General features: G+C 52.3%; 1 protein-coding gene across 1 annotated transcript in view; it reads left to right on the plus strand.

The window, feature by feature from the left end:
* Positions 1 to 319: 319 nt before the first annotated feature.
* NOL4L (nucleolar protein 4 like) overlaps positions 320 to 19,481 on the plus strand; it is a 114,313-nt gene continuing 95,151 nt past the window's right edge. Inside the window, exon 1 of the mRNA XM_014570850.2 lies at positions 320 to 900. Coding sequence (XP_014426336.2) covers positions 595 to 900 — 306 coding nt within the window. The 5' untranslated portion in view covers positions 320 to 594. The remainder of the gene's footprint in view (positions 901 to 19,481) is intronic.

Below are 19,481 nucleotides of genomic sequence, written 5' to 3' on the forward strand. Positions count from 1 at the left end.
GAGACCGCGCTCCGCCCGGGCCCAGCCCGGGCCAGGGACACGTGCGCCGCTGCGAAAGAGGAAGCTGCTCTGCGCCGAAGGTCCCCGGGCCCGCTCCCCGACTTCCCCGGGCGCCCCCTTCCCCCACGTGCTGCCGCGCCCGGCCCCCCGTGGGCCGCCCGGCCCGGCCCCCGCACGCCCCGGCCCCGGGAGGGGGAGGCGGCCCCCGGGGCCCCGGGAGGCGGCCGCGCCGCGGCTCTAACAGGTGGGATCCCGCGGAGAGGAGGAGGCGGCCGGAGGGGGGCGGAGGAGGCAGGGACGGGCGGGGGGAGGGAGGGGGACGAGCCGGAGCCGCCTGTGATCCTGTGACAGGAGCGGCGGCTGCTGCTGGCGCCGCCGGTGCCTCCCTCCGCCCGGCTCGCTGGGTCGCTGTCCGGCTGCCGCGCTCCCCCCCCGCGCCCGCCCCGCCGCGGCCCCTCCCGGGGACTCGCCCCCGCAGCCCGTCCCGGCTCCCGCTCCGCCGGCCGGGCAGGGCAGGGCGCAGCGCCGCGGCCGGCCGGGCTCGCTGCCGTCTCCAGCCCGGGACAGGGGCTCGGGCGCTGCCTGCGGGCCGGGATGCCGAAGCCCCCGCTGCTGCTGCGGGGGAGCCGCCCCGGGGACAGCGAGCTGGGGCGGCAGTTCCGGGACTGGTGCCTCCGCACCTACGGGGACTCGGCCAAAACCAAGACGGTGACCCGGAGCAAGTACCAGCGCATCGCCGAGGTGCTGCAGGGGGGAGTCGGCTCGGGCAGCGGCTCCGGCGGGGGGGAGAAAGGCAAGTTCCAGTTCTGGGTCCGGTCCAAGGGCTTCCGGCTGGGCAGCGGCACCCGGGAGGCGGCGAAGATGGGTCAAGTGGTGTATGTGCCGGTGAAAACGGGAACGGTTAGTGCGCGCCGGGCCCCGGGGGCTCGGTCTGTCTGTCTTGTGTCTGTGTGTCCTCCCCTCCCGCAGCCTGCCCCCCCCCCCGGAATGGGGCCCAGAGCAGAGACCCGCTGCGGGGCAGCCCCCCCCCCCCCCCAGCATCCCAGCCCCCCCCCCCCCAGCCTGCCATCCCGGCCCCTGTCCCATCAGCACTAGCTGGCATATCCCAGACACCCAGCAGGGTGCAAAGGAGCGCGCATGCCCCATGGGGGGCGAGACACCCGCCCCGTGCGCCCCATTAGAAAATAGCCGCCCCACGCCCCTGTCTGGACAGCCCCCCCCCCCCCCCCCCCAGCTGCGCTGCTGAGTTGCAGACAGACCCCACTGCAGGGTGGGGGGCGTGGGGCAGGGCTTCCCGCAGGACCCCGCTCCCTGCGGAGCAAGGGCTGCCCGCCCCTCCCAGCCGCTGGGCAGGGGCTGCATGGGGGGCGGCGGGGCGGGAACAGCTGAAGCAGCCCCCTCCCCACCCCTGTCCGATCACGTCCAACCTGAGCTGCCCATCCGCTACCCACCCATGCGTGGCTTTGGCTAGGGAGGGGTACGCGTTAGGCGCGGGCCAGCCAGCCCCGGCTGGGCAGGGCCAGCCTGTCTCCCAGCCGCTGGTCTGGCCACGGGGGGAGGATGCAGATTAGGTTAGCCATCCAGGCCGGGGGAGGAAACCCCCTCACACGCACCCTCCCCTCCCCCCGCCTGCCCCATCCGGTCCAGCCGGTACCTCCCAGCTGCTAAGCAGCGATGAGGGGCGGTAGCTCCCTCTTTTGGAGGAGGGGGAGGAGAGCCCTTCCCCCCACCCCAGGTCACTGCACCTGCCCCCTCCCCTCCCCGCGGTGGGCGCAGACTAGCAGAGCCCCCGGGGCGGGTGTCAGTCCCTGGCGAGCGCACACGAGGGCCGGCCCCCAGACTCTGCGGCTCCCGTGCAGCCCACGCGGCGTGGAGGGGGGCGGCTCGGGAGCCCCCTTGCGCCCCCTCCCACTCGGATCCTTGCACCTCCTCCCACCCAGTCCCTCCGCAGGTCCTGCCCGGTCACGCCCGCCCTGCATTTCCCACCCGCCCCGCCAGCGCAGGCCGCTTTGCAGCCAAGGGCAGAGCGTGTGTGCGGTGGGGAGGGAGGAGGCGGGCACCCCCCCCCTCCCCCGGCCAGGCCGAGTGCCCCCGCCCCCGCTGACCCGGGCCAGGCTGGAGCCCAGCCCGCCCCTCCCTCTGCGCAGGCTGCTGTCCCGCGGCGCCTGTCGCTGGTGACCCGGCCCCGCTGGGGGAGGGGGGCAGCGCCTGGAGCGGGGCCGTGCCCACCCCGCCTGCCCGCGGGCTGCAGTCCCGGGAAACTCCCCTGCGGGAGCCTCATTGTTCCTGCCCTGCTGGGGCGACGGCGCAGGGCAGAGCCCAGCTGGAGGTTGCATCCCCTCCCCCCGCCTCCCAGCAGGCTGCTGTCCCGGGCAAACGCCAGCCCCGCCGGAGCCATTGTTCCCTGCCCTGCCCGGCCGGGGGGCGCGCCAGCCGCCGCCTGCCCGCGCCCCGGCTGCAGGCACCGTGGCGCTTCCAGCTGGTGGGAGCAGGAGGTGACCCCCCCTCGCCGGGGCCCCTCCCGCTCCGGCGGGGAGGGGGCGGGGGACCCAGCGTGGGGCTGGCTCGCTCCCTCCCTCCCCGTCCTTTGCACCATCTGCCCCAGCGCGGAGGCGCCTGGCAGCCCACGGGGGCGTGCGTCCCGCGGCCCCTGCGCGCAGCTTGGAGACGCGGCTGCGGCTGCCGGGCCCGCCCGCGGGGAGCCTCCGGCCCCGCTCCGTGGGCAGAGCAGGGCTCCGGGTGCTGTGGGCTGGGCATGCCCCCCCCCCCCTCCGCTGCTGCTGCTGCCGCTGCCGCCGCTGCTGCTGTGAGGGTGCAGTGTTTGCTATGCACACGCTCCCAGGCTCCGGCATGGAGAGGACAGGCGGAGGCTGCCATGGAGGGCAGCCCATCTGTGGCCAAGGCTGCTAAACGCGCTATTTACCTCCCATCTGGCCTGCCTCGCTCCGGGGGGAGGGGGAAGGGTCAGTATTTCGCTTCCCCTCCTCCTCCGACCCCCGCCTCTAGCCCCGCCACAGCAAATGTTTCCTGACATTTTGGGAGGCAGCCCCCCCCCCCTCTTTCCTCAAAGCCACCCAACCCTGCTCTGGCTGAGTGCGCGAGAAACGCCCCCTCCCAGACACAGCACATTGCGAGCTCCCCAAGAGCCTCTCAAGCCACTGGCCTGATCTTTCCAGTGCTGCAGAGTCATGGGACCCCAGAGAGGCCAGGCCAGACTCCCTAGACTCTGCTGTTAATTAGCGAGTCCTCCCCTCCTTTTGTGGTGCACAGCCAGGTCCTTACACCTGATGGCTCAAAGAGACCAGTGCAAGCCCCGGGCTCCCCTAAAGCCTCATGTCCCGATGAGCGCTCAACAGGGAGACTGTCTAGATCCCCAACTTCTCTATTCCAGTCCCTACAGGCTACAAATACTAGACACACCTAGACTGCCATACATCAACAAACAAAACACAGGCACACCCGCAGGAGACTGCTGAATTTTCAATGGGACCATGTAACACATTTGCCAGAGACTAATCCTGTAAGAAGTGAAAACTGAGGGCATTGGATGGAGACACTAGCTTCATTGCTGCTCCCCCTTGAATCTTAGGGTGTCAAATCTGTAGAATTTGTTGTTTGCCTCCTCTCCCCCCTTTTTGGGGGCTCAGTTAACTAAGAGCAACCATTATGTTGCAAATCCAGTGAAAGATTTTGAGCTGATTCATTTGCTATTTTTTGTTTTGTTTGGAATATCTGAACAATTTAAAAATAACTTGACAGGGTTTTTCTTTAGTTGGTGAAAATTCAGTGGTTCTGCATCTTTCCGTCCTCTTCGCTAGTTTTGTATAGATGGGGGCATTTCATTATTCACGTATGTGCAGTCAAATAATTTATGAAGCCGATACTAGCACTCTGCTCCACAATAAAGTGCATGTTCTGGTTTATCTTCATTTTGGTGCACTTTCCAAACACTTCTGGATTGGTGTTTCAACTGAGTCCTCTTCGTCAGGCTACTCATCTATCTGACACCTCTAGTCTTCCTTCTCCAAGTGCATCTGTCAAAGTCTTAATGTGCTCATGACTATCCTGGGACTTGGGACCCAGGGAAGGAGTAAGCATAGTCAAAATGCAACTGGGGGGGGGGGGGCAGTTGGTGGGGGAGGAGGTTCTGCATGCTGCTCTCCAGTATCTGCAGATTGTCACAGGAAATATGTAGCACGGTGAGTGAAAAGTTGAGAAGAGCAAAAGAATGTGTGGAGGCCACTGGTGGGGTTAAGGCCTCTCCTAATGATGGAGTCAGGGCCACTCTCAAGGGGTGGGTGGTTATTAGTGTTCCTTTTGACCTTGTTTATTCCTAATTGACATAAGTGTTTTCTGTGCATTTGTGGCTAAAACACGGTGAACATGTGGTTCTTTTCTCTCTTGAGTAACTTTCCCTCCTTCATGCCTTTTATCAGAGCAGGCCTAATCAGATTTGGGTGGTTTGAAAAATAAGACTGTACAGTGAGAAGTGGGCATCTGCCTTAGGTGATGGTCACAGCAGATGGTGGTCTTTTTAGTGATAAATGGGTTGGGAATAGAGACAGCAGCGAGGTCTGGCACAGGGAGTTTGGATTTCCCTTTCCCAGATGAGTGTCCGGAAGATTCAGGTCATTTAACACACACAGCAAAAACCAAAGAAATGAGGTCCTAGCCAGGGTAGGAAATTTGGTACCTTGCGGGCAGTCTAGAAGGCAACCTGCAGGCCACATGTGCTCCATCGGGGTTCTGCGTGTGGCCCAGGAAATATTGTTTCCTGTTGCCCACGCCCAAGGTTGCTAGATTCCACTGGATTCCATCTGCATAGTTTTTCCCTACTGGCGTTACTAAAGTGGCACGCACTTTAAAGCAAGGGCACGTGAAGTGAAGTGAATGCTGATTGCACACAACACTGGCTGCGAGAGCCAGGCGCTCCCTCTGCATCCAATCAAAGCGCTGCTACGGTTCAGTCGGCACCCCCGCACATTCTAGGTACGCCAGCGCAGTGAGCAAAACTACCCTGTCCTATCCCGGGAGACCATCTTGTGGCCCAGCGAGAGGTGCTGCTTCTCACTGCTCAACTACTATGAATTGTAATAGGCTGATGTGTTACTGGTCTGTTAGTACTCATGTATCAGTGCTTGAACCCCAGTATCCATTATCCAGCCGGTCTTGCACATCTCTGGTCTTGTCTCAAAACCATGAGAGTTCTGTTCATGACGAGAAGTTAAATGTGGCTTTCGTTATAGTCTCATGTTTCTCGTGCCCTAAGTACTCAGCGTCCTTTGGACAGGGTTTTCCTATAGATGTATGTTGAGATGGAGATATCGTGTAAGGAAAAATACGACATTTCTAGTGACAGCTGGAAGTGTTGATTTGTTTTCATGTAGCACCAGGTGCTAGGGGGAAGGTTAGACCCAGCCTTTGGTTTGGGTATTAGCTGCAGGAGTGGATATACACACGCTGTAAATCAATGCTATTCTTCACCCTGTGTGGTGTGCGCTTGTCACAGCTACGGAACACTGGCCAACCTAGCAGGATATATTCATTCTGGCAGCCTCTGATATGGGTTACAAAGTGAGTCAAATCGGACCACCAGAGCAGACACGGGATTGCTTCATAGTAGACTGGCCCTTTGGGTGTTGCACTGGGCCCTGGAAGGTTCAGGCTCTGTGGTAGCTGCTTTTGCTTCTCTTCACTTCCTCTTACCCCTGCAGAGTTTGCTATAAGGTCCCAGAGTCCATCCCAGACAGTAATAAAAGGCTAAGGGCATTTATGATGGCAGGGTTTTCTCGGCTGCACGCAGAGCCCACCTAGATATTACAAGGCAGGCTCCCCAGAAAGTAGAGGTGTTTTGAAATCATGTCAGAATGACACATTCAGAGATCCCTCAAGAGTGATATTAAACTAAAAGGGAAGCATCATAAATGGAGGAGAAAGACCAAGAGGATGATGGCCTTTCCTCAGCAGGAGAGTAGGCACTTTGGACTCGCTATAAGCAGGCCATTACAATATATGCCTAAAAACATCTTAGTTGCTGCATGAACACTAAAACCCAGCAGATCTCATGCTGGTATAGCATAGTAGGAACAAGCTAGGTTAGGGAAGCCAGACAGATAGAAGGGAAGCAGACCTAGTGGTTAATAAAGGCCACTTTTTCCCTGGTACAAGTATTCCCTAATGTGGTCATTTGGTGCACTCCTAAAACCACCCTGGCATAACCTCTGAGAACTTTACTCTACAGAAGTTTTCACTGTTGTAACTAATGGCTTCTTGTGATCGTCATTTGGTCTGGATTAAAAAACAACAAAGATAACAGAAAATGAAAGATTCAGGAGGTACGAATGGCTGCTAAGTCATGAGCTGAGAAATGGCCTACTATTTAACACAAACTTACTTGCCACACACCCAGTCTATACCCTCTATGAAAAGCTTGATAGCGAGGATCATAGAAGACTAGAACTGGAAAGGACCTCGAAAGGTCATCAAGTCCAGTCCCCTGCCCTCACAGCAAGACCTAGTGTAACTCGCACACCTAGTAGGTGTGGGTCCCTGTACTGTAGAGTGACATAGACCTGTTAGAGCAAGAGATAAGAATGAGTGAGCTCTACAGCCTGATCTGTGAGCCAGCTGGATTTCTAGCTCAAGCTATAGCAGTGCCTACACTGAGCTCTAGAGGTTTCAGATTCAAATCTGCCTATGGGTAGTTATACAGGCACCATCTAGATCTGTGGTGTCCAACTAGTTCTGATACTACTGTGATAACAAACCAGCTACGGATCTAGGTAATCCCTGATAGATGTTTAATCTGCTCTTAAATACCTCCAGAGATGGAGATTCCACAACCTCGCTGGGGAATTTATTCCAGTGTTGAACCACCCAGACAATTAGGAAGTTTTTCCTCATGTCCAACCTAAGGAAAAACAGACCTAAAGATGCACTGTGGGACTGACTCTTCCCATATAATTGATGAGCAGCTTCACATTTAGAAGTGCATTTGATAATCTGGCACAATACTGACAAAATGCATGAGCCTATCACCAGTGTTGTCTTCACGTCGTCATTGTCAAGACCAAGTCGAGTCTCGAGTCCCTAAAGTCACTTTCGAGTCAAGTCCCAAGTCGAGTCTCAAGTCTTAATTTAAAAAATGTCAAGTCACTTTTGTACAAGCCATCAATATCGGCATTTTCGGACAATTTTTTCACCCAGTCGATTTAACAAAATTAGCAAGTCTCAAGTCTCAAGTAATGAACCCGAGTCGAGTCTCAAGTTGAGTCACCTAGGAGACTTAAGTCGGACTCGAGTTCAAGTCGTGGGACTCGAGTCAACAACTCTGCCTATAACCCAGGTCCAGTGTGATCCCTATATGCCATCCAGAGCCAACTCCCTGTGTCTGCTCAGAATCATTTGCAATTTTTACCCTGAGCAGTTTTCAGGAATAAGGGTCACATTAATGAAGGGCTTATTCATGGTAAACAACAACAGTCTCTGATATTTTTGCTGGCTGAATTTACACAGCCTTGGCGTTCTGTGTGTCTAAAGAGAATTGGTGGCCTTGGAGAATGGAGTTCTCTCCCCACAAAAGAGAGCTAGTGACTGTCCCAACTGGATCTCAGTCCTGACCTGCCATGGCTCATTCAGTCCTTGGCATCTCTGCCAAGATTTCCAACAAGTTACCTGCTGGTAGCAGTTGTGTTGGCTAACTTTACGATATGCATATGGTCCAGTTCCAAAACAGCCACCGGGTGGTAACAGTTTTTGATCACTGCCACCACCTTGGGCTGCAGTTGTTCTTGCAGCCTACAAGTGAAAAGTTTTGTAGCTCACTAAGTCATGCAGTCCTCCCAGGTCTGGCTGACTGAACAAATAAAAAAAAAAATACAGACCCTTCTCTAAATTTTGCATGCTACACAATTACATTGATTTCACTGGTGTTGCCCAGCGTACGACAGGCAGGATCTTGGACAAGGAGCTCCCTTCCAAAACTAGTCAAGCCATCTGATTCCATCACTTGCAATTAATGCAAAAAAAATGGCTCTCTTCCCTTGATTGGCAATTGATTTCAAGAAGAAGAAAAAAAGCAGCCACACGCAAAACTTTTGTAAAGGCCCGTTACAATAAAATTAAAACGAGAGAAAGAAAGTCCCACTCCAATCAGAAACACCATTGTTGAAATGGTGCTAGTTACAGGCAGTGTTCACCCAGGGAGAAAGAGGCACTGAGCATGCTGGAAGCAAGAGAACCTGTATATTATAAGCATAATTCAGGTCTCTCTCTCCTCTCAATCTTTCCAGACTCCTGACCCAAAGGAGCTTTCCTATATTTTAAGCAGGAAGGTGATCCAATCAGTGGTAAAGGATAGCAACAAAGCCCAGCAGAGGCCACTAAAACTTGTTTCGTGGGGCGCCCTTTCAGGGTCTGTTTGCCCAAACCATTATCAGCACGAGGCTCTCAGGTAAACGGAAAGAAATGAAATTGTTTTGGCTGTTCCACTAGAGCAGACTGGGGCAGTGTGTAAATTTGCTTTGTGGACAAACAAATGTCTGGGAAGGTACAAAGATGGATGGAGGGATATTAATGGAGGTTCCGTGTATCCACCTGTGTTGACTTTTTAGCCTCACAGAAACTTGTCTGTGCGGCTGTGACAGAAAAATGTATATTTATTTCGCTTCGCCTTTGGATCCTTGCTCTAGCACGACTTAGCAGTTGCCTTCCCCTGCTCTCATATGAGCTGTGCCCCTCCCTGAGAACTGCATTGAGGATGGGCCAAAGCCACCATGAGTTTCAGTGTCCTGTCAGTCTAATTAGCTGATTGTCGCTATGGGTGGTACAGAGGGGACCTGTTGGCCAGAATCAGCTTCTTTATGGGAACACTGCTGACTTCCACTCTGAGCGGGGTTGCCAACAAAACAGTAGCAATTTATTTGAAAAGAAAATAGCTGCAGTGTGTGTGTGTGCGTGTGTGTCGGGAGAAGGGTCGCTAGCTTTAGGGAGGTGGGAGGTACCTTTACTGTGTAGCAGGGTGCACCCGTCCGTCACTCAGAGTTTAAAAGGCGGGGGGTTAGGTTTTGCCACCATGGTGCAAGGAGCGAGGATTCAGGACTAGATGCAGTATAATTTGTTTCTTTCACTGGCTGTGCAGTGTTGGCTTGGCAGCCGGGGAGGGACAAGGATCTCTGCCCACACACTAGAAATAGCATGGATAGACGTGGGGCTAGCTTCCTCCAGCCTGGCTTCTTACAGCCCGTAATCCTGACCTGGAGGGACCACTGCGGAGGGGGGAGAGGGCAGTTCAGTGTCCATGGCCCATTCTGTCCTGGGCTCTCTGGAGAGACGGCTCGATGCAGTGGAGTTTTACGGTGTGGCTTTGTGTCCAGTGAAGTGGACAGAGACACGTCAAACCCACGTTTCCCAAGCCACTCTAAAACAAAGCCAACCCCTAGTCCTGTGGGTGACTAAAAGTCTCAGAGGGGGGGCCGTGTTAGTCTGTGACTGGAAAACCGTAAAAAACAACGCATGGTCCTGCAGCACCTTACAGACTAACACACAAACAAGGTAGATGGTGTCACGAGCTTTTGTGTGGTGCCCATGATCCCACCTAGATGTGTTGTTAGTCTCCAAGGTGCTACGGGACCATTCGTTGTTTTTCACGGTTTTTCACTGGGGACTAACTACCAGTCTGGCCTGGGATGGATTTGAGTGAGTGACCTAGAAACAAAAGGATCCGTGTCTTAATACCAGCCTCCATCCCCACTCCTAGAATCACCCAGTCACCTGTCTTGCCTGGATCTCCAAAGCCCCCTGGGTTTTGGGGCTGCAGGTATCACCCCTTTGATCCCGGGCTCCAGTAGGCTGCAGAGCAGCGCTGTTTTGAATCTTGCAGCATTAGGAATAAGAAGGCCGCTTTGCTGCAGGGCGATGTGTGTTTCTGCATCCCCCGCCCCTTTCCTTACCAGCGCTTTAAGATTCTTTATTCCCATCATCGGTTTTGATGCCTGTGGAGTGGTTCCCCTAACTGGAACCATGTGATTTTTTTCATGCGAGCTGACTAGCTGTGGAGAGAGGCTGCCTGGCTTTTTCTCACCTGCACAGTGTGTTTTGATCCAGCAAAAGCCCTTGAGCTGGTGACAAAGGTCTGAATGTGGGCTGGAAAGTACAGTCCTGTCTCTTAGCAACTGGTTCCTACCTCGGAGCTCTCGGAGCTTGTGTGGGACAGAGAGCATCAGTCATGCTTGTGCTGTACCAGGAAAGCGCTGAGCAGGGGGTGGTGGAGCAGGCCTGCCTCAGCCACAGCCAGCACAGTTACAGGAGCCCAGGCATTGCTAATGCAAGCCCTTGTCTGCAAGCCCTAATCACAGCTCCAGTTTAATTGCTTTCCTCCTGCCCCGTCTCTTCAAGGTAAACAGATAGCCTACTGGTTGGCCGTGGGAGGCTGCATGCCAGCTACCTGGAGAGAGACTATTCTGCATTATTGATGCCTTTTTGGTCTTACTGGGGGAGGGACGCAGCCAGTATATTTCTAGAAAAATAAGACACAACTGGGTCCTTCCCTGAACTTCCCTGCTCCTTCCTTGGGAATCCCCCATCCCTTCCTTGGTTCTCAAAGACATCCGTGTTGGCCATTCTCTGTTCTGCTATTCCACCCTCCTGCCTCCTCCCCCAAAGCAGAGGTGATTCCTCTGGAGCAAGTATTTCTGAGTCTTTTGCATCTCAAACCCCGTTTCTTAAACATTTTCATTAATCCCTTGCTTCATCCTAATTAACCTGCCAATTGGCCCCTCTGGAGTCTTCACTTCTCCTGCAAAGCTTCTGTTTGTACAAAGTATAACCTGTCAGCTGCCAATTTATTTTCCACGGGGACGGCAGATTATTGTAATTGTCTGTCTTCTCTGCCCCCTTTGGATTGCCTGCTCCCTTCATACTCTTCCTTCTGCTCTCGATAACCATCATGTTTCAAAGAAAAACCACACAACAAGCTACAGGAAAGTCAGGTTTATGGCTGCCATATTGCCCCTGTGCCTACCCTATTGTGTTTCGTTCTTGCTCTGAATATGGTCCCACAGCAATGGACTATTTCAGATCTGGGGGAAGGAGTCTTTATAGACAGATTACCAGGTTGTAGCAGTCAGCATTGTATAGCATGCTAGAGCTCTGTTTTCCCACATTCTTAGCCTATCATGGAGAGACTCCCAGATTCCAAGGCCAGAAGAGACCATTGTGAGTATCTGCTCTAAGGCCCTATATAGCACAGGCCAGACAATTCCCCCAAAATAATTCCTAGGGCAGAGCATTTAGAAAAACCTCTAGTCTCGACAGACATGTTTCCAGTGGTAAAAAATCCACCAGGGCCCTTGGTAAATTGTTCCAGTGGTCCATGACTGTCACTGTTAAAAATGTTCACCGTCTTTCCAGTCTGAATTTGTTTAGCTTCAGGTTCCAGCCACTGGATCGCCTTATAACTTTGTTCTCCATATAGGTACTTATTGGCTTTAATAAATCACCCCTTACATTTCTCTCTGTTAAGCTAAATAGACTCCAAAAGCTCAATTTATCACTGCATGGCATGTTTTCTAATCCTTTAGTCATCCTTGGGGCTCTTCTCTGAACCCTCTCCAGTTTATCAACATCCTTCCTGGATGTTGGGCGCCACAACCGGTAATATACGAGTGGTCGAACGAGTGCTAAATACAGAGCTGAGATTCTTCCCTGTTTAGGCATTCTAGGGTTGCGTTCGCATCACACTTAAAGCTCATGTTCATCTGATTATCCACCACCACCTTCAAATCTTTTCAGTGTAACTACTTTCCGGGATAGAGTCCTCCCATCCTGTAACTATGGCCTGCATTCTTTGTTCCCAGATCTGTATATTTACATTTAGACATATTAACATGCATATTATTTGGTTGTGACCAGTTTGCCAGGCAATCAAGACTGCTCTGAATCAGTGTTTCTCAACGTTTTTTTTATAAAGTACCCCTTAAAAAAAAAAAGTAAGTATCCCCAGTACCTACACTTTTCAGACACACACATTTTTTTTCGACTGTTGCAACACATTTGTTTAAACAACTTAATCGTAGCTGGGCAGGCGATTGACATTTTTGGGTATAAAAAGTACAAAAATAATAAAGCGCTGTCAAACTTAAAACAAAAATTCAGTTTTCTCCAGATTTCAGTTGTGTGGACGTACCTCCCAGACTTCCCGTACCACGGGTTGAGACTCTGAATCAATGATCTTCCTCTTCAATATTTATAACTCCTCCTATTTTGTGGATCATCTGCAAACTATCTGAGGATTTTATGTTCTCTTCCAGGTCACTGATAAAAACATTAAAAAGCTTAGGGCTACAAACCAATCCCTGTAGGACCCCACTGGTCACACACTATCCAGTGATGATTTTCCATTTACAATTGCATTTTGAGGCCTATCAATCAGCGTGTTTTTAATCCATTTAATGCATGCCACATTAATTTTATCTCATTCTAGTTTTTTAATCAAAATATATGGTACCAAGTCAAAAGCTAAGTGTATTGTGGCTACACTATTACTTTTATCTACCAACTTGTAATCTTATAAAAAAAAAGATCACGGTAGTTTGATAGGATCTATTTTTCATAAACCCATGTTCATTTGCATTAATTATATTACCCTCCTTTAACTTGAAACACAAACTTGCCCATGTTGACTAGGAATCTGTTCCTGGAGCGTGCCATCAACTTCTGCAGAATCTAAGTTTTTGTTCACACACAATATGACTTTTAAAGTCCATCGCTTATGTTCACAAAGCCTTCCAAAGGTGAATCTAGCAGAACAATACATGTTTTCTGTGTCATCAGAGAGAGAATGCACCCCCCAATCCCTGGGGAAGGGCAACCCAAGTCTAACACCCTTTCCCTCACAGACATCACCATCACCCCATCGGGGAACTGGGTGTGGGGCCAGCAGAGATTAATTTAGTGGGGGACTGATGATTTCAGGCCTAACCAGCTGTGGGTTGCTTGGTCAGCAAGCAGATAACAAGGCTGATGAGAAGGTTTAATCCTTGTGGTAGGAGGTGTTGGCTAACATTTTCATAATCTGCTTAATGCAGGTTGATGAAGTCTGCATTTTCCTACATCCTGCCATTCCCAGGGAGACTCCAGGAATGACCCATGTAGGTTACATTGCCTGGGAACTATGGGCTGAGTTAAGGGTGTTGTGTAGTCTTAGTTCCAAGTTTCTTGACTTTGGTCAGTTTGTATTAGTTTTAGCATTGGGGTAACTTACTTTACACAGAGTTTTGCTTGTTGTTGTCCCTGGACTGTTGAACGGCTGTAGCAGTGTTACCTCTGCTCTGTAGTTTCACTTTGACATCACAGTGCTACTACAGATGTTGTGCATATACACAGTGCTCCTTAGCATCAGCTCTTCTCCCTGAATGCAACAGAACTAGGCCTGTGGAAGCAGCTTAGAACTGTCCAAAGCCCAGCATGAAATTTGATTACCTCCTAAATAGTCCGTTCTACTGTCTTATGGTCCCTCTCCTAACTGGGGACACCAGCTCTGGTGCAGGAGAGGCAGCTCCTCAGTTGATTCAATTCCCAAATATATAAAAGCATGGTGATTTTGTGAATGTGCCTCGCTTAGCTCTCCTGCAATGCAAAAATCCTCCATCTCTGGAGCCTACACATACACTAAGCCTGGGGCTGTAGTGGTTTCTGCCCACCACCTCCAGGTAGCAGCAGAACAGAGCTAAAGTGCAGCCCAGTCCCTCTGCTCAGGGACATGCAAAGCCACAGCTATCTACTCCAGCCTCAAAAGTCTGTTGCACCCTGCCCCCAGGCTACTTCCTATCCTGTCTCACCTGCTTGCACAGCAGCCTGTCAGCCAAGAACCCTAGCACAGATCTCAGCCCTGAGCCCTGTAAAACGTTCCCCACATTCCTCTCCTGAAATCGCTCTCGCCAGCTTAGAGAAAAGGACAATTTCCTGTTTCCCTCTTCCCAGAAGGCCTTGCTTTCAGCCTGTAGACTGCAGCTCACACTCAGGATCTGGGAGGAAGATAGGCTAAGGTCTGAATTATTCTGAAAGGCCTTGTGACAGTTTAAAAACAGTGGCCATCTCCCAGTAGCTGGGATTTCACCTTGGCACCCCCACAGAAGGAATATATTTCTGCAACTTTACAGTCCAAAAACTGTAGCCATCTCTGCCTCACAAGTATCTACCTTGGGGAACCTAGAAACTCTTGCAAGCTAATCCTGCAGCTCTGTCACTCACTGTGTGGCTTTGGGAAAGCTGTCTGTTCTCTCTGCCTCAGTTTCCCCAGGTATACTAATCCTTGCCTGTCTCATTGGGCTGTAATGAAGATTCATTGGTTAACACGGTTGATCTGTTCTCACTGAAGTCAATGAGAATCCAGCTATAACTTCAGGATTGCATAGGAGTTTGAAAATATTATGTGATATACAAGGGCTTATTAGATGTAGTTGGAGAAGGGGAGAAAATTGATGAAAATTTTAGCAACAGGTTTTTTTTATGTTTTCCAGCCAACTCTAGAGATGATCAGAAAATATTCGTAGAAAAAGACTTTCAGGGAAAAACAGAGGAAAAGAGCAAAAATGTCATGAACAATTTTTATTATATTAGTATATGGCTGGTGCCATATGAACTTTCTCTGTCTCTCTTCTTAATGTTGGTCTGTATTACAGCACACACCTTATCCAATGCACTGTAGACTGGAAGAAAGACTGAAGTTCTAGGGCACTATTTCTTCTTTTTCATAGCCTCAGTAGAGGGAGCCTGCTTGATTTAACATATTCCCTGCAAAAGTTGCTTTTATCCTACCGCTAAATACCACAAGAAGGGAACTTCCTAGAGCCCTGTAGAAGTCTAAATACAGAAGTCAATCAAGGACCAGCTGCCCATAAATGCACAAGTACCAAGAACACTATCTTGGTCAAAAGTTTCCAGAGTTCATATTGAAAATGGTCTCCCTTTCATTATGAGAGCGGGGTGTGAAGAATGAATCGTTGTCGCACATAATAGATTTTGGGGACCTGAGTTTGAAGTTGGTTGGAGCAGTTTGCATTCAGGCAGGCTCTGCTGAGTGAATTCTTATGTCCTGGTTTGACAGGACTGGATTCTGCACTGTTGGTTGCAGTTCTCTCTCTGGCTGATAGCTTGAGGTGTAAATGTTTTTCACTAAATTCCCAATTCCAGTTGCCGATAGGCAGGTTTTCCCTAAACAACAAGGATTGGAAAATAAAATAAAACGTGTAGGGAATTAAAAAAAAAAAACAACCCAACTAAGAGAGAAGCAAAACTTCCTGAGATGACATCATGCATGCTTCATAACTCCAAGAGGTGTTTGACAGACTCTCTTGACCTGAGCCTGACAAAGTCACCGGGAGTTTGCAGTAAGGAGTGACAGGCAGTTGTCTAACAGAGAATAGGGATGTTAAATATCAGTTAATTAAATAGTCGATTAACCTCATGAATTCTTATCGGTTACTTGACGATTCTATAGTCCCCAGGCAGTCCCTTTTTGGAGGGGGTGGGGCCTGAGTTCCCAGACCCAGCACGAGCTAGAACCGAGCTGGGCTGCCTACCCTCCTGGCTCCTAATACACTTTAAATGCAGAGCCTAAATGCAGAGCCGCAGCGAGGGTAGGTCCAGGACCCAGGGCAAGCTGGGACTGAGCCGTGCTGCTGGCCAGCCTGCTAAAAAATTTACTGGCAAAGAGGGGGGGGAATGCGAGTAGTCTATAGCATTAACCTATAAGCCTTTGCTTATCAGTTCATCGGTTAATTGACTATATTATTCCATCCCTAGTAGAGACAGACGCACCCCCGAGTGTGGGATGCGGGGAGAAAGGTGTATGGAAACAGCACTTATCACTGTGGGCTCAGGATTCAACTCAGCAAACGCAATTTCAGGTCAATTCAATAGCACTTAATTGGAAAGTTATACAAGTGTAACAAAAAGGCAGGTCAGAGACCTGACACATGGCACAGGCAGTACCGCACCCCACTACGAGACATTAGGAACTCAAGCAGCGAGAGACACAGAAATGGTCCCCTCCCAATATGGGGCTTAAGGGAGGTGCTTGGAGTGAGAGGGGCAGAGACGGGCCCTTTTGCAGTGTGTGGGGAAGGAACAGACAGGAGAGGTGGGAACTAAAGAATATCAGTAGAGGGTCTGCTGTATGGACAGAAAATAGAGCTCTGCCACTATCAGGCAGCGCTTCATTGGCAGGAAGTGGCTTTTTATTGACAGGAAGTTGAATTCAGCTGGTATCAGCCCTCAGTCTGAAGGCCAGGAGAGCATTTATCTTTAGTCAAACAGAGCAGACAGGGATACACTAAGCCCGCCCAGCACCCAGCTAAGCCTCTTGTACATTAGGACTAGCATTGTTCCACCCCAAAACTTGCTACTTTTCTGTGGGAAAAAAAAGCTGGTTCCTTAGGAAGAGCTGGCTGTTCCATTGTAATAGGCAGGGATTCTTTCTCCTGGCCTATGCGGGTTCACAGCTTCAGGCCTCAGGGCTGCTTCTGTGCCCACACCAGAGGGGAGCCGAGGATCCTCAGGCTATTGACTTGGGGCTTGAGAGTACCTGGTACCTTGCAGGACAGTCCTTTGCAAGTCCTTTGCTTGCAACTCAGATTAACCGGAGTCGGAGGTGGATGCTCTTGCTGATGGATAGTTAGTGCTATACAACGCAAAGCCCACCCCTCATAATTTGGTCTCTTTCAGAGATGCTCTGAGCCTGGATTCATTCAGCATGGGAAGGGAGTGTCTGGTTACTTCTCTGGAGAGGGTGGTGACTGGCACTGGGTCAGGGTAGAGGTCACTGGCATGGCAGCATGGAGGAGATCAGATGGCAGCTGGCTGCATTAGACACATCACACAGAGAAAAGACACTAATCTTTCTTTTTCAACACCGCCCCTTCCTCTAAAGCTTATGCTGCACCTCTCTCTGATGACAGTGATCCCCATCACACGGTACCTCACTGATGGACCATTAAGAGTTGCAGAGCAATGTTCTCTCAAGTCTTTTCCATCCATGTGCAGATTTTTTCCATTCATATGTGGAATAAATTTTATGTGCACCAAGGCATGTGCAAATGTGCACCACCAGTAGAAACAAAACCTAGCTGTAGGTGGCATTTGAATCTCTCCTGAACAGCTGCCCGAGCACACAGCCCTCCAGTGACAACCCAAACCATGGTGTGGGAATAGGGATATTAGAAGGCGACATGTAGCAGTCTGCTAAATGAAAAGACAGGATGTAATGAGCTATATAGACAGAGACACTGTAATGGGTGGGAGAGAGTTCTGGACAAGAGGATAAGGGTTTACAGCCATAATGAGAAGTAGAGCTGAGGTTTAATGGTCAACAAGAGACAGCGGATATCTGTAGGACAGAGGACAAGTCAGAGCTGAGTGAGGCAGATGAGAGAGAGGACAGGAAGCAAGCAGGCCAATGTAAGATGGAGGGGGGTGTTTGGAGCTGTAATAAAGGAGGGACGATAGAGGGATTGGTAACAAACAGAAGTCACATCCCTTGCAAGGAGTGGGTGGGTGGCTTATGCATGATGGCTTGTGTGTCTAGGGAGGGAGGAAAGGACAGGTGAGATAAATGCCTGGTTGCAGCTGGTGCACATGGGACGGGAGGGATTTTGAATGTGCAATAGGAGCCGGACGTGAGGCAGGGCAAACAGCCCTGCAGCATCCTCTCGTTCTCATCCACACCCAGTGTGGCTGCCCCGGTCGAGGGGATCCCTCCCTGTCCCATGAAAAGGACCCCTGTGTCTTTAACACCCTCCTCCCTACCCCCTCGCCGCCAGCCCCTAGTCTCTGAGCCTTTCCCCCTGCACTGACAGCTGGTATCTAATTACTGTGTGAGAATGAAAAGTCAGGCTGTCCCAGCTCGAGGGAGCGCGGATTAACGTCTCCTGCAGAATACACTTCCTCTGCCGGGTTACCATGGTTACCCTCATTACCTGCCTGACGAAGAGGCGCGCGTGGTTCCAGCAGGGCTTTTAAACTCGGGCCTGGGGAGGCCGGTGGGTGGGAGGCCAGGCCGGGGTGGGGGGGGAGGGTCCTTTCCTCGCGGCGCAGCCTTAGTGCGGAGAGGAGTTGGGGTCAGGCCCTGCCGCACGCAGCCAACCGAGCAGATGTCACCGAGGCAGCCTCTGTATTCTGTCAACAGTCATTAACACTCGCCAGGGAAGGCGCCCAGCCTGAGCTGGGCGGTGCAGGCACCAGGCCCTGGCAGCCGGCCACTCTGGCTGCCTGCAGAGGGAGGGCGGGGAGCATGGTGCGGTTATTAAAGAGGAACAAGGGCCCGGGTGGGATGGAGCCTGACTCAGAGGCTCTGCCGTTAGGATGCAGGCCCCGAAGGCAGCGCCACGCGGGGGCGCAGGGTCGTGGCCCGCAGGGGTTTAGCGCCGTGTCCCTCGCCAGTGCCGGCAGAGATTCCCCCTTCCCCCTCCTCGGTCGCGGCACCAGGCGGGCGGCAGAGTTGGCTGTAGTTCACATGGCGCACAGAGAAAATCCCTGCCCAGAGGGGCATGGACGGGGGTCCTGCGCCAGGGAGGGGGGGAGGCAGAGAAGCGGGGAGACTCCTGAGTAGAGGAGGGAGCGTGGGCCTCATGAGAGGGGGAGAAGGAGAGGAGCACAGGTCCTGTGAGAGAGCAGAGGGGGGTTAGCGGGAGAAAGGGGCAGAGCGCAAGACAGGGAAGAGAGGGCGTGGGTGCAAGTCGTGAAGGGAACAGGGAGGAAGAGTACACAGGCCCTGCAAGGGGTCCAGACATGGGCCCTGCGAGTGAAGAGAGCGGCAGAGGAGGGACAGGCCTCAGGAGGTGGCTGAGGACAAAGGCACGGCCCTGTGAGGGGGAAAGGGAGCGTAGGTTCTGGGAGAGGGGGCACCGAAAGGGTTGCCAGCTGCTGAGGTTTTCCGAGGAGCGTCCCTTATTTGAGGTAGAAATCTGTAAGGGTGCTCAGGGCACGCTGCCAGCTGCCCAGTCTTACGGGCTCAGGATCGTCCTGAAGGTCCAGTTTTTTGCTATCAGTGGGGGCGATACCCCTAGGCACTGGTCCCAGGAGTGGGAGACGGAGGGAGAAAGGGCACAGCCCTCAGGAAGGACCGGAGAGGGCTCAGGTGCAAAGGCGCAGGCCTGTGAAGAGCAAGAAGGGGTCTAGGGAAAGGGTTGAGAAAGAGAAGCGCGCAGCCTTGTGACAGGCAGCCTAGGCTAGAGAGGGGCCGCGGGAGTGGCCTTTTTTCATCTCCCTGCGCCGTAAGATTGTCGTAACCAAGACGGGATGGGGCAGTTTTGCCAGCTGCGTTTGTGTACCTAGAATTTTGGGGCTGGGCCGACTGAACCGTGGCAGCGTTTTGATTGGAGGCACAGGGAGCGCATGGCTCTTGCAGTCAGTGTTGTGTGCAATCAGCACACCCCTCCCTTCCCGGGGCCTGGCTTTACCTGCGTGCCACTTCAGGAACGCCA

Source organism: Pelodiscus sinensis, chromosome 18, assembly GCF_049634645.1.
Source record: "Pelodiscus sinensis isolate JC-2024 chromosome 18, ASM4963464v1, whole genome shotgun sequence".
Taxonomy (NCBI): domain Eukaryota; kingdom Metazoa; phylum Chordata; order Testudines; family Trionychidae; genus Pelodiscus; species Pelodiscus sinensis.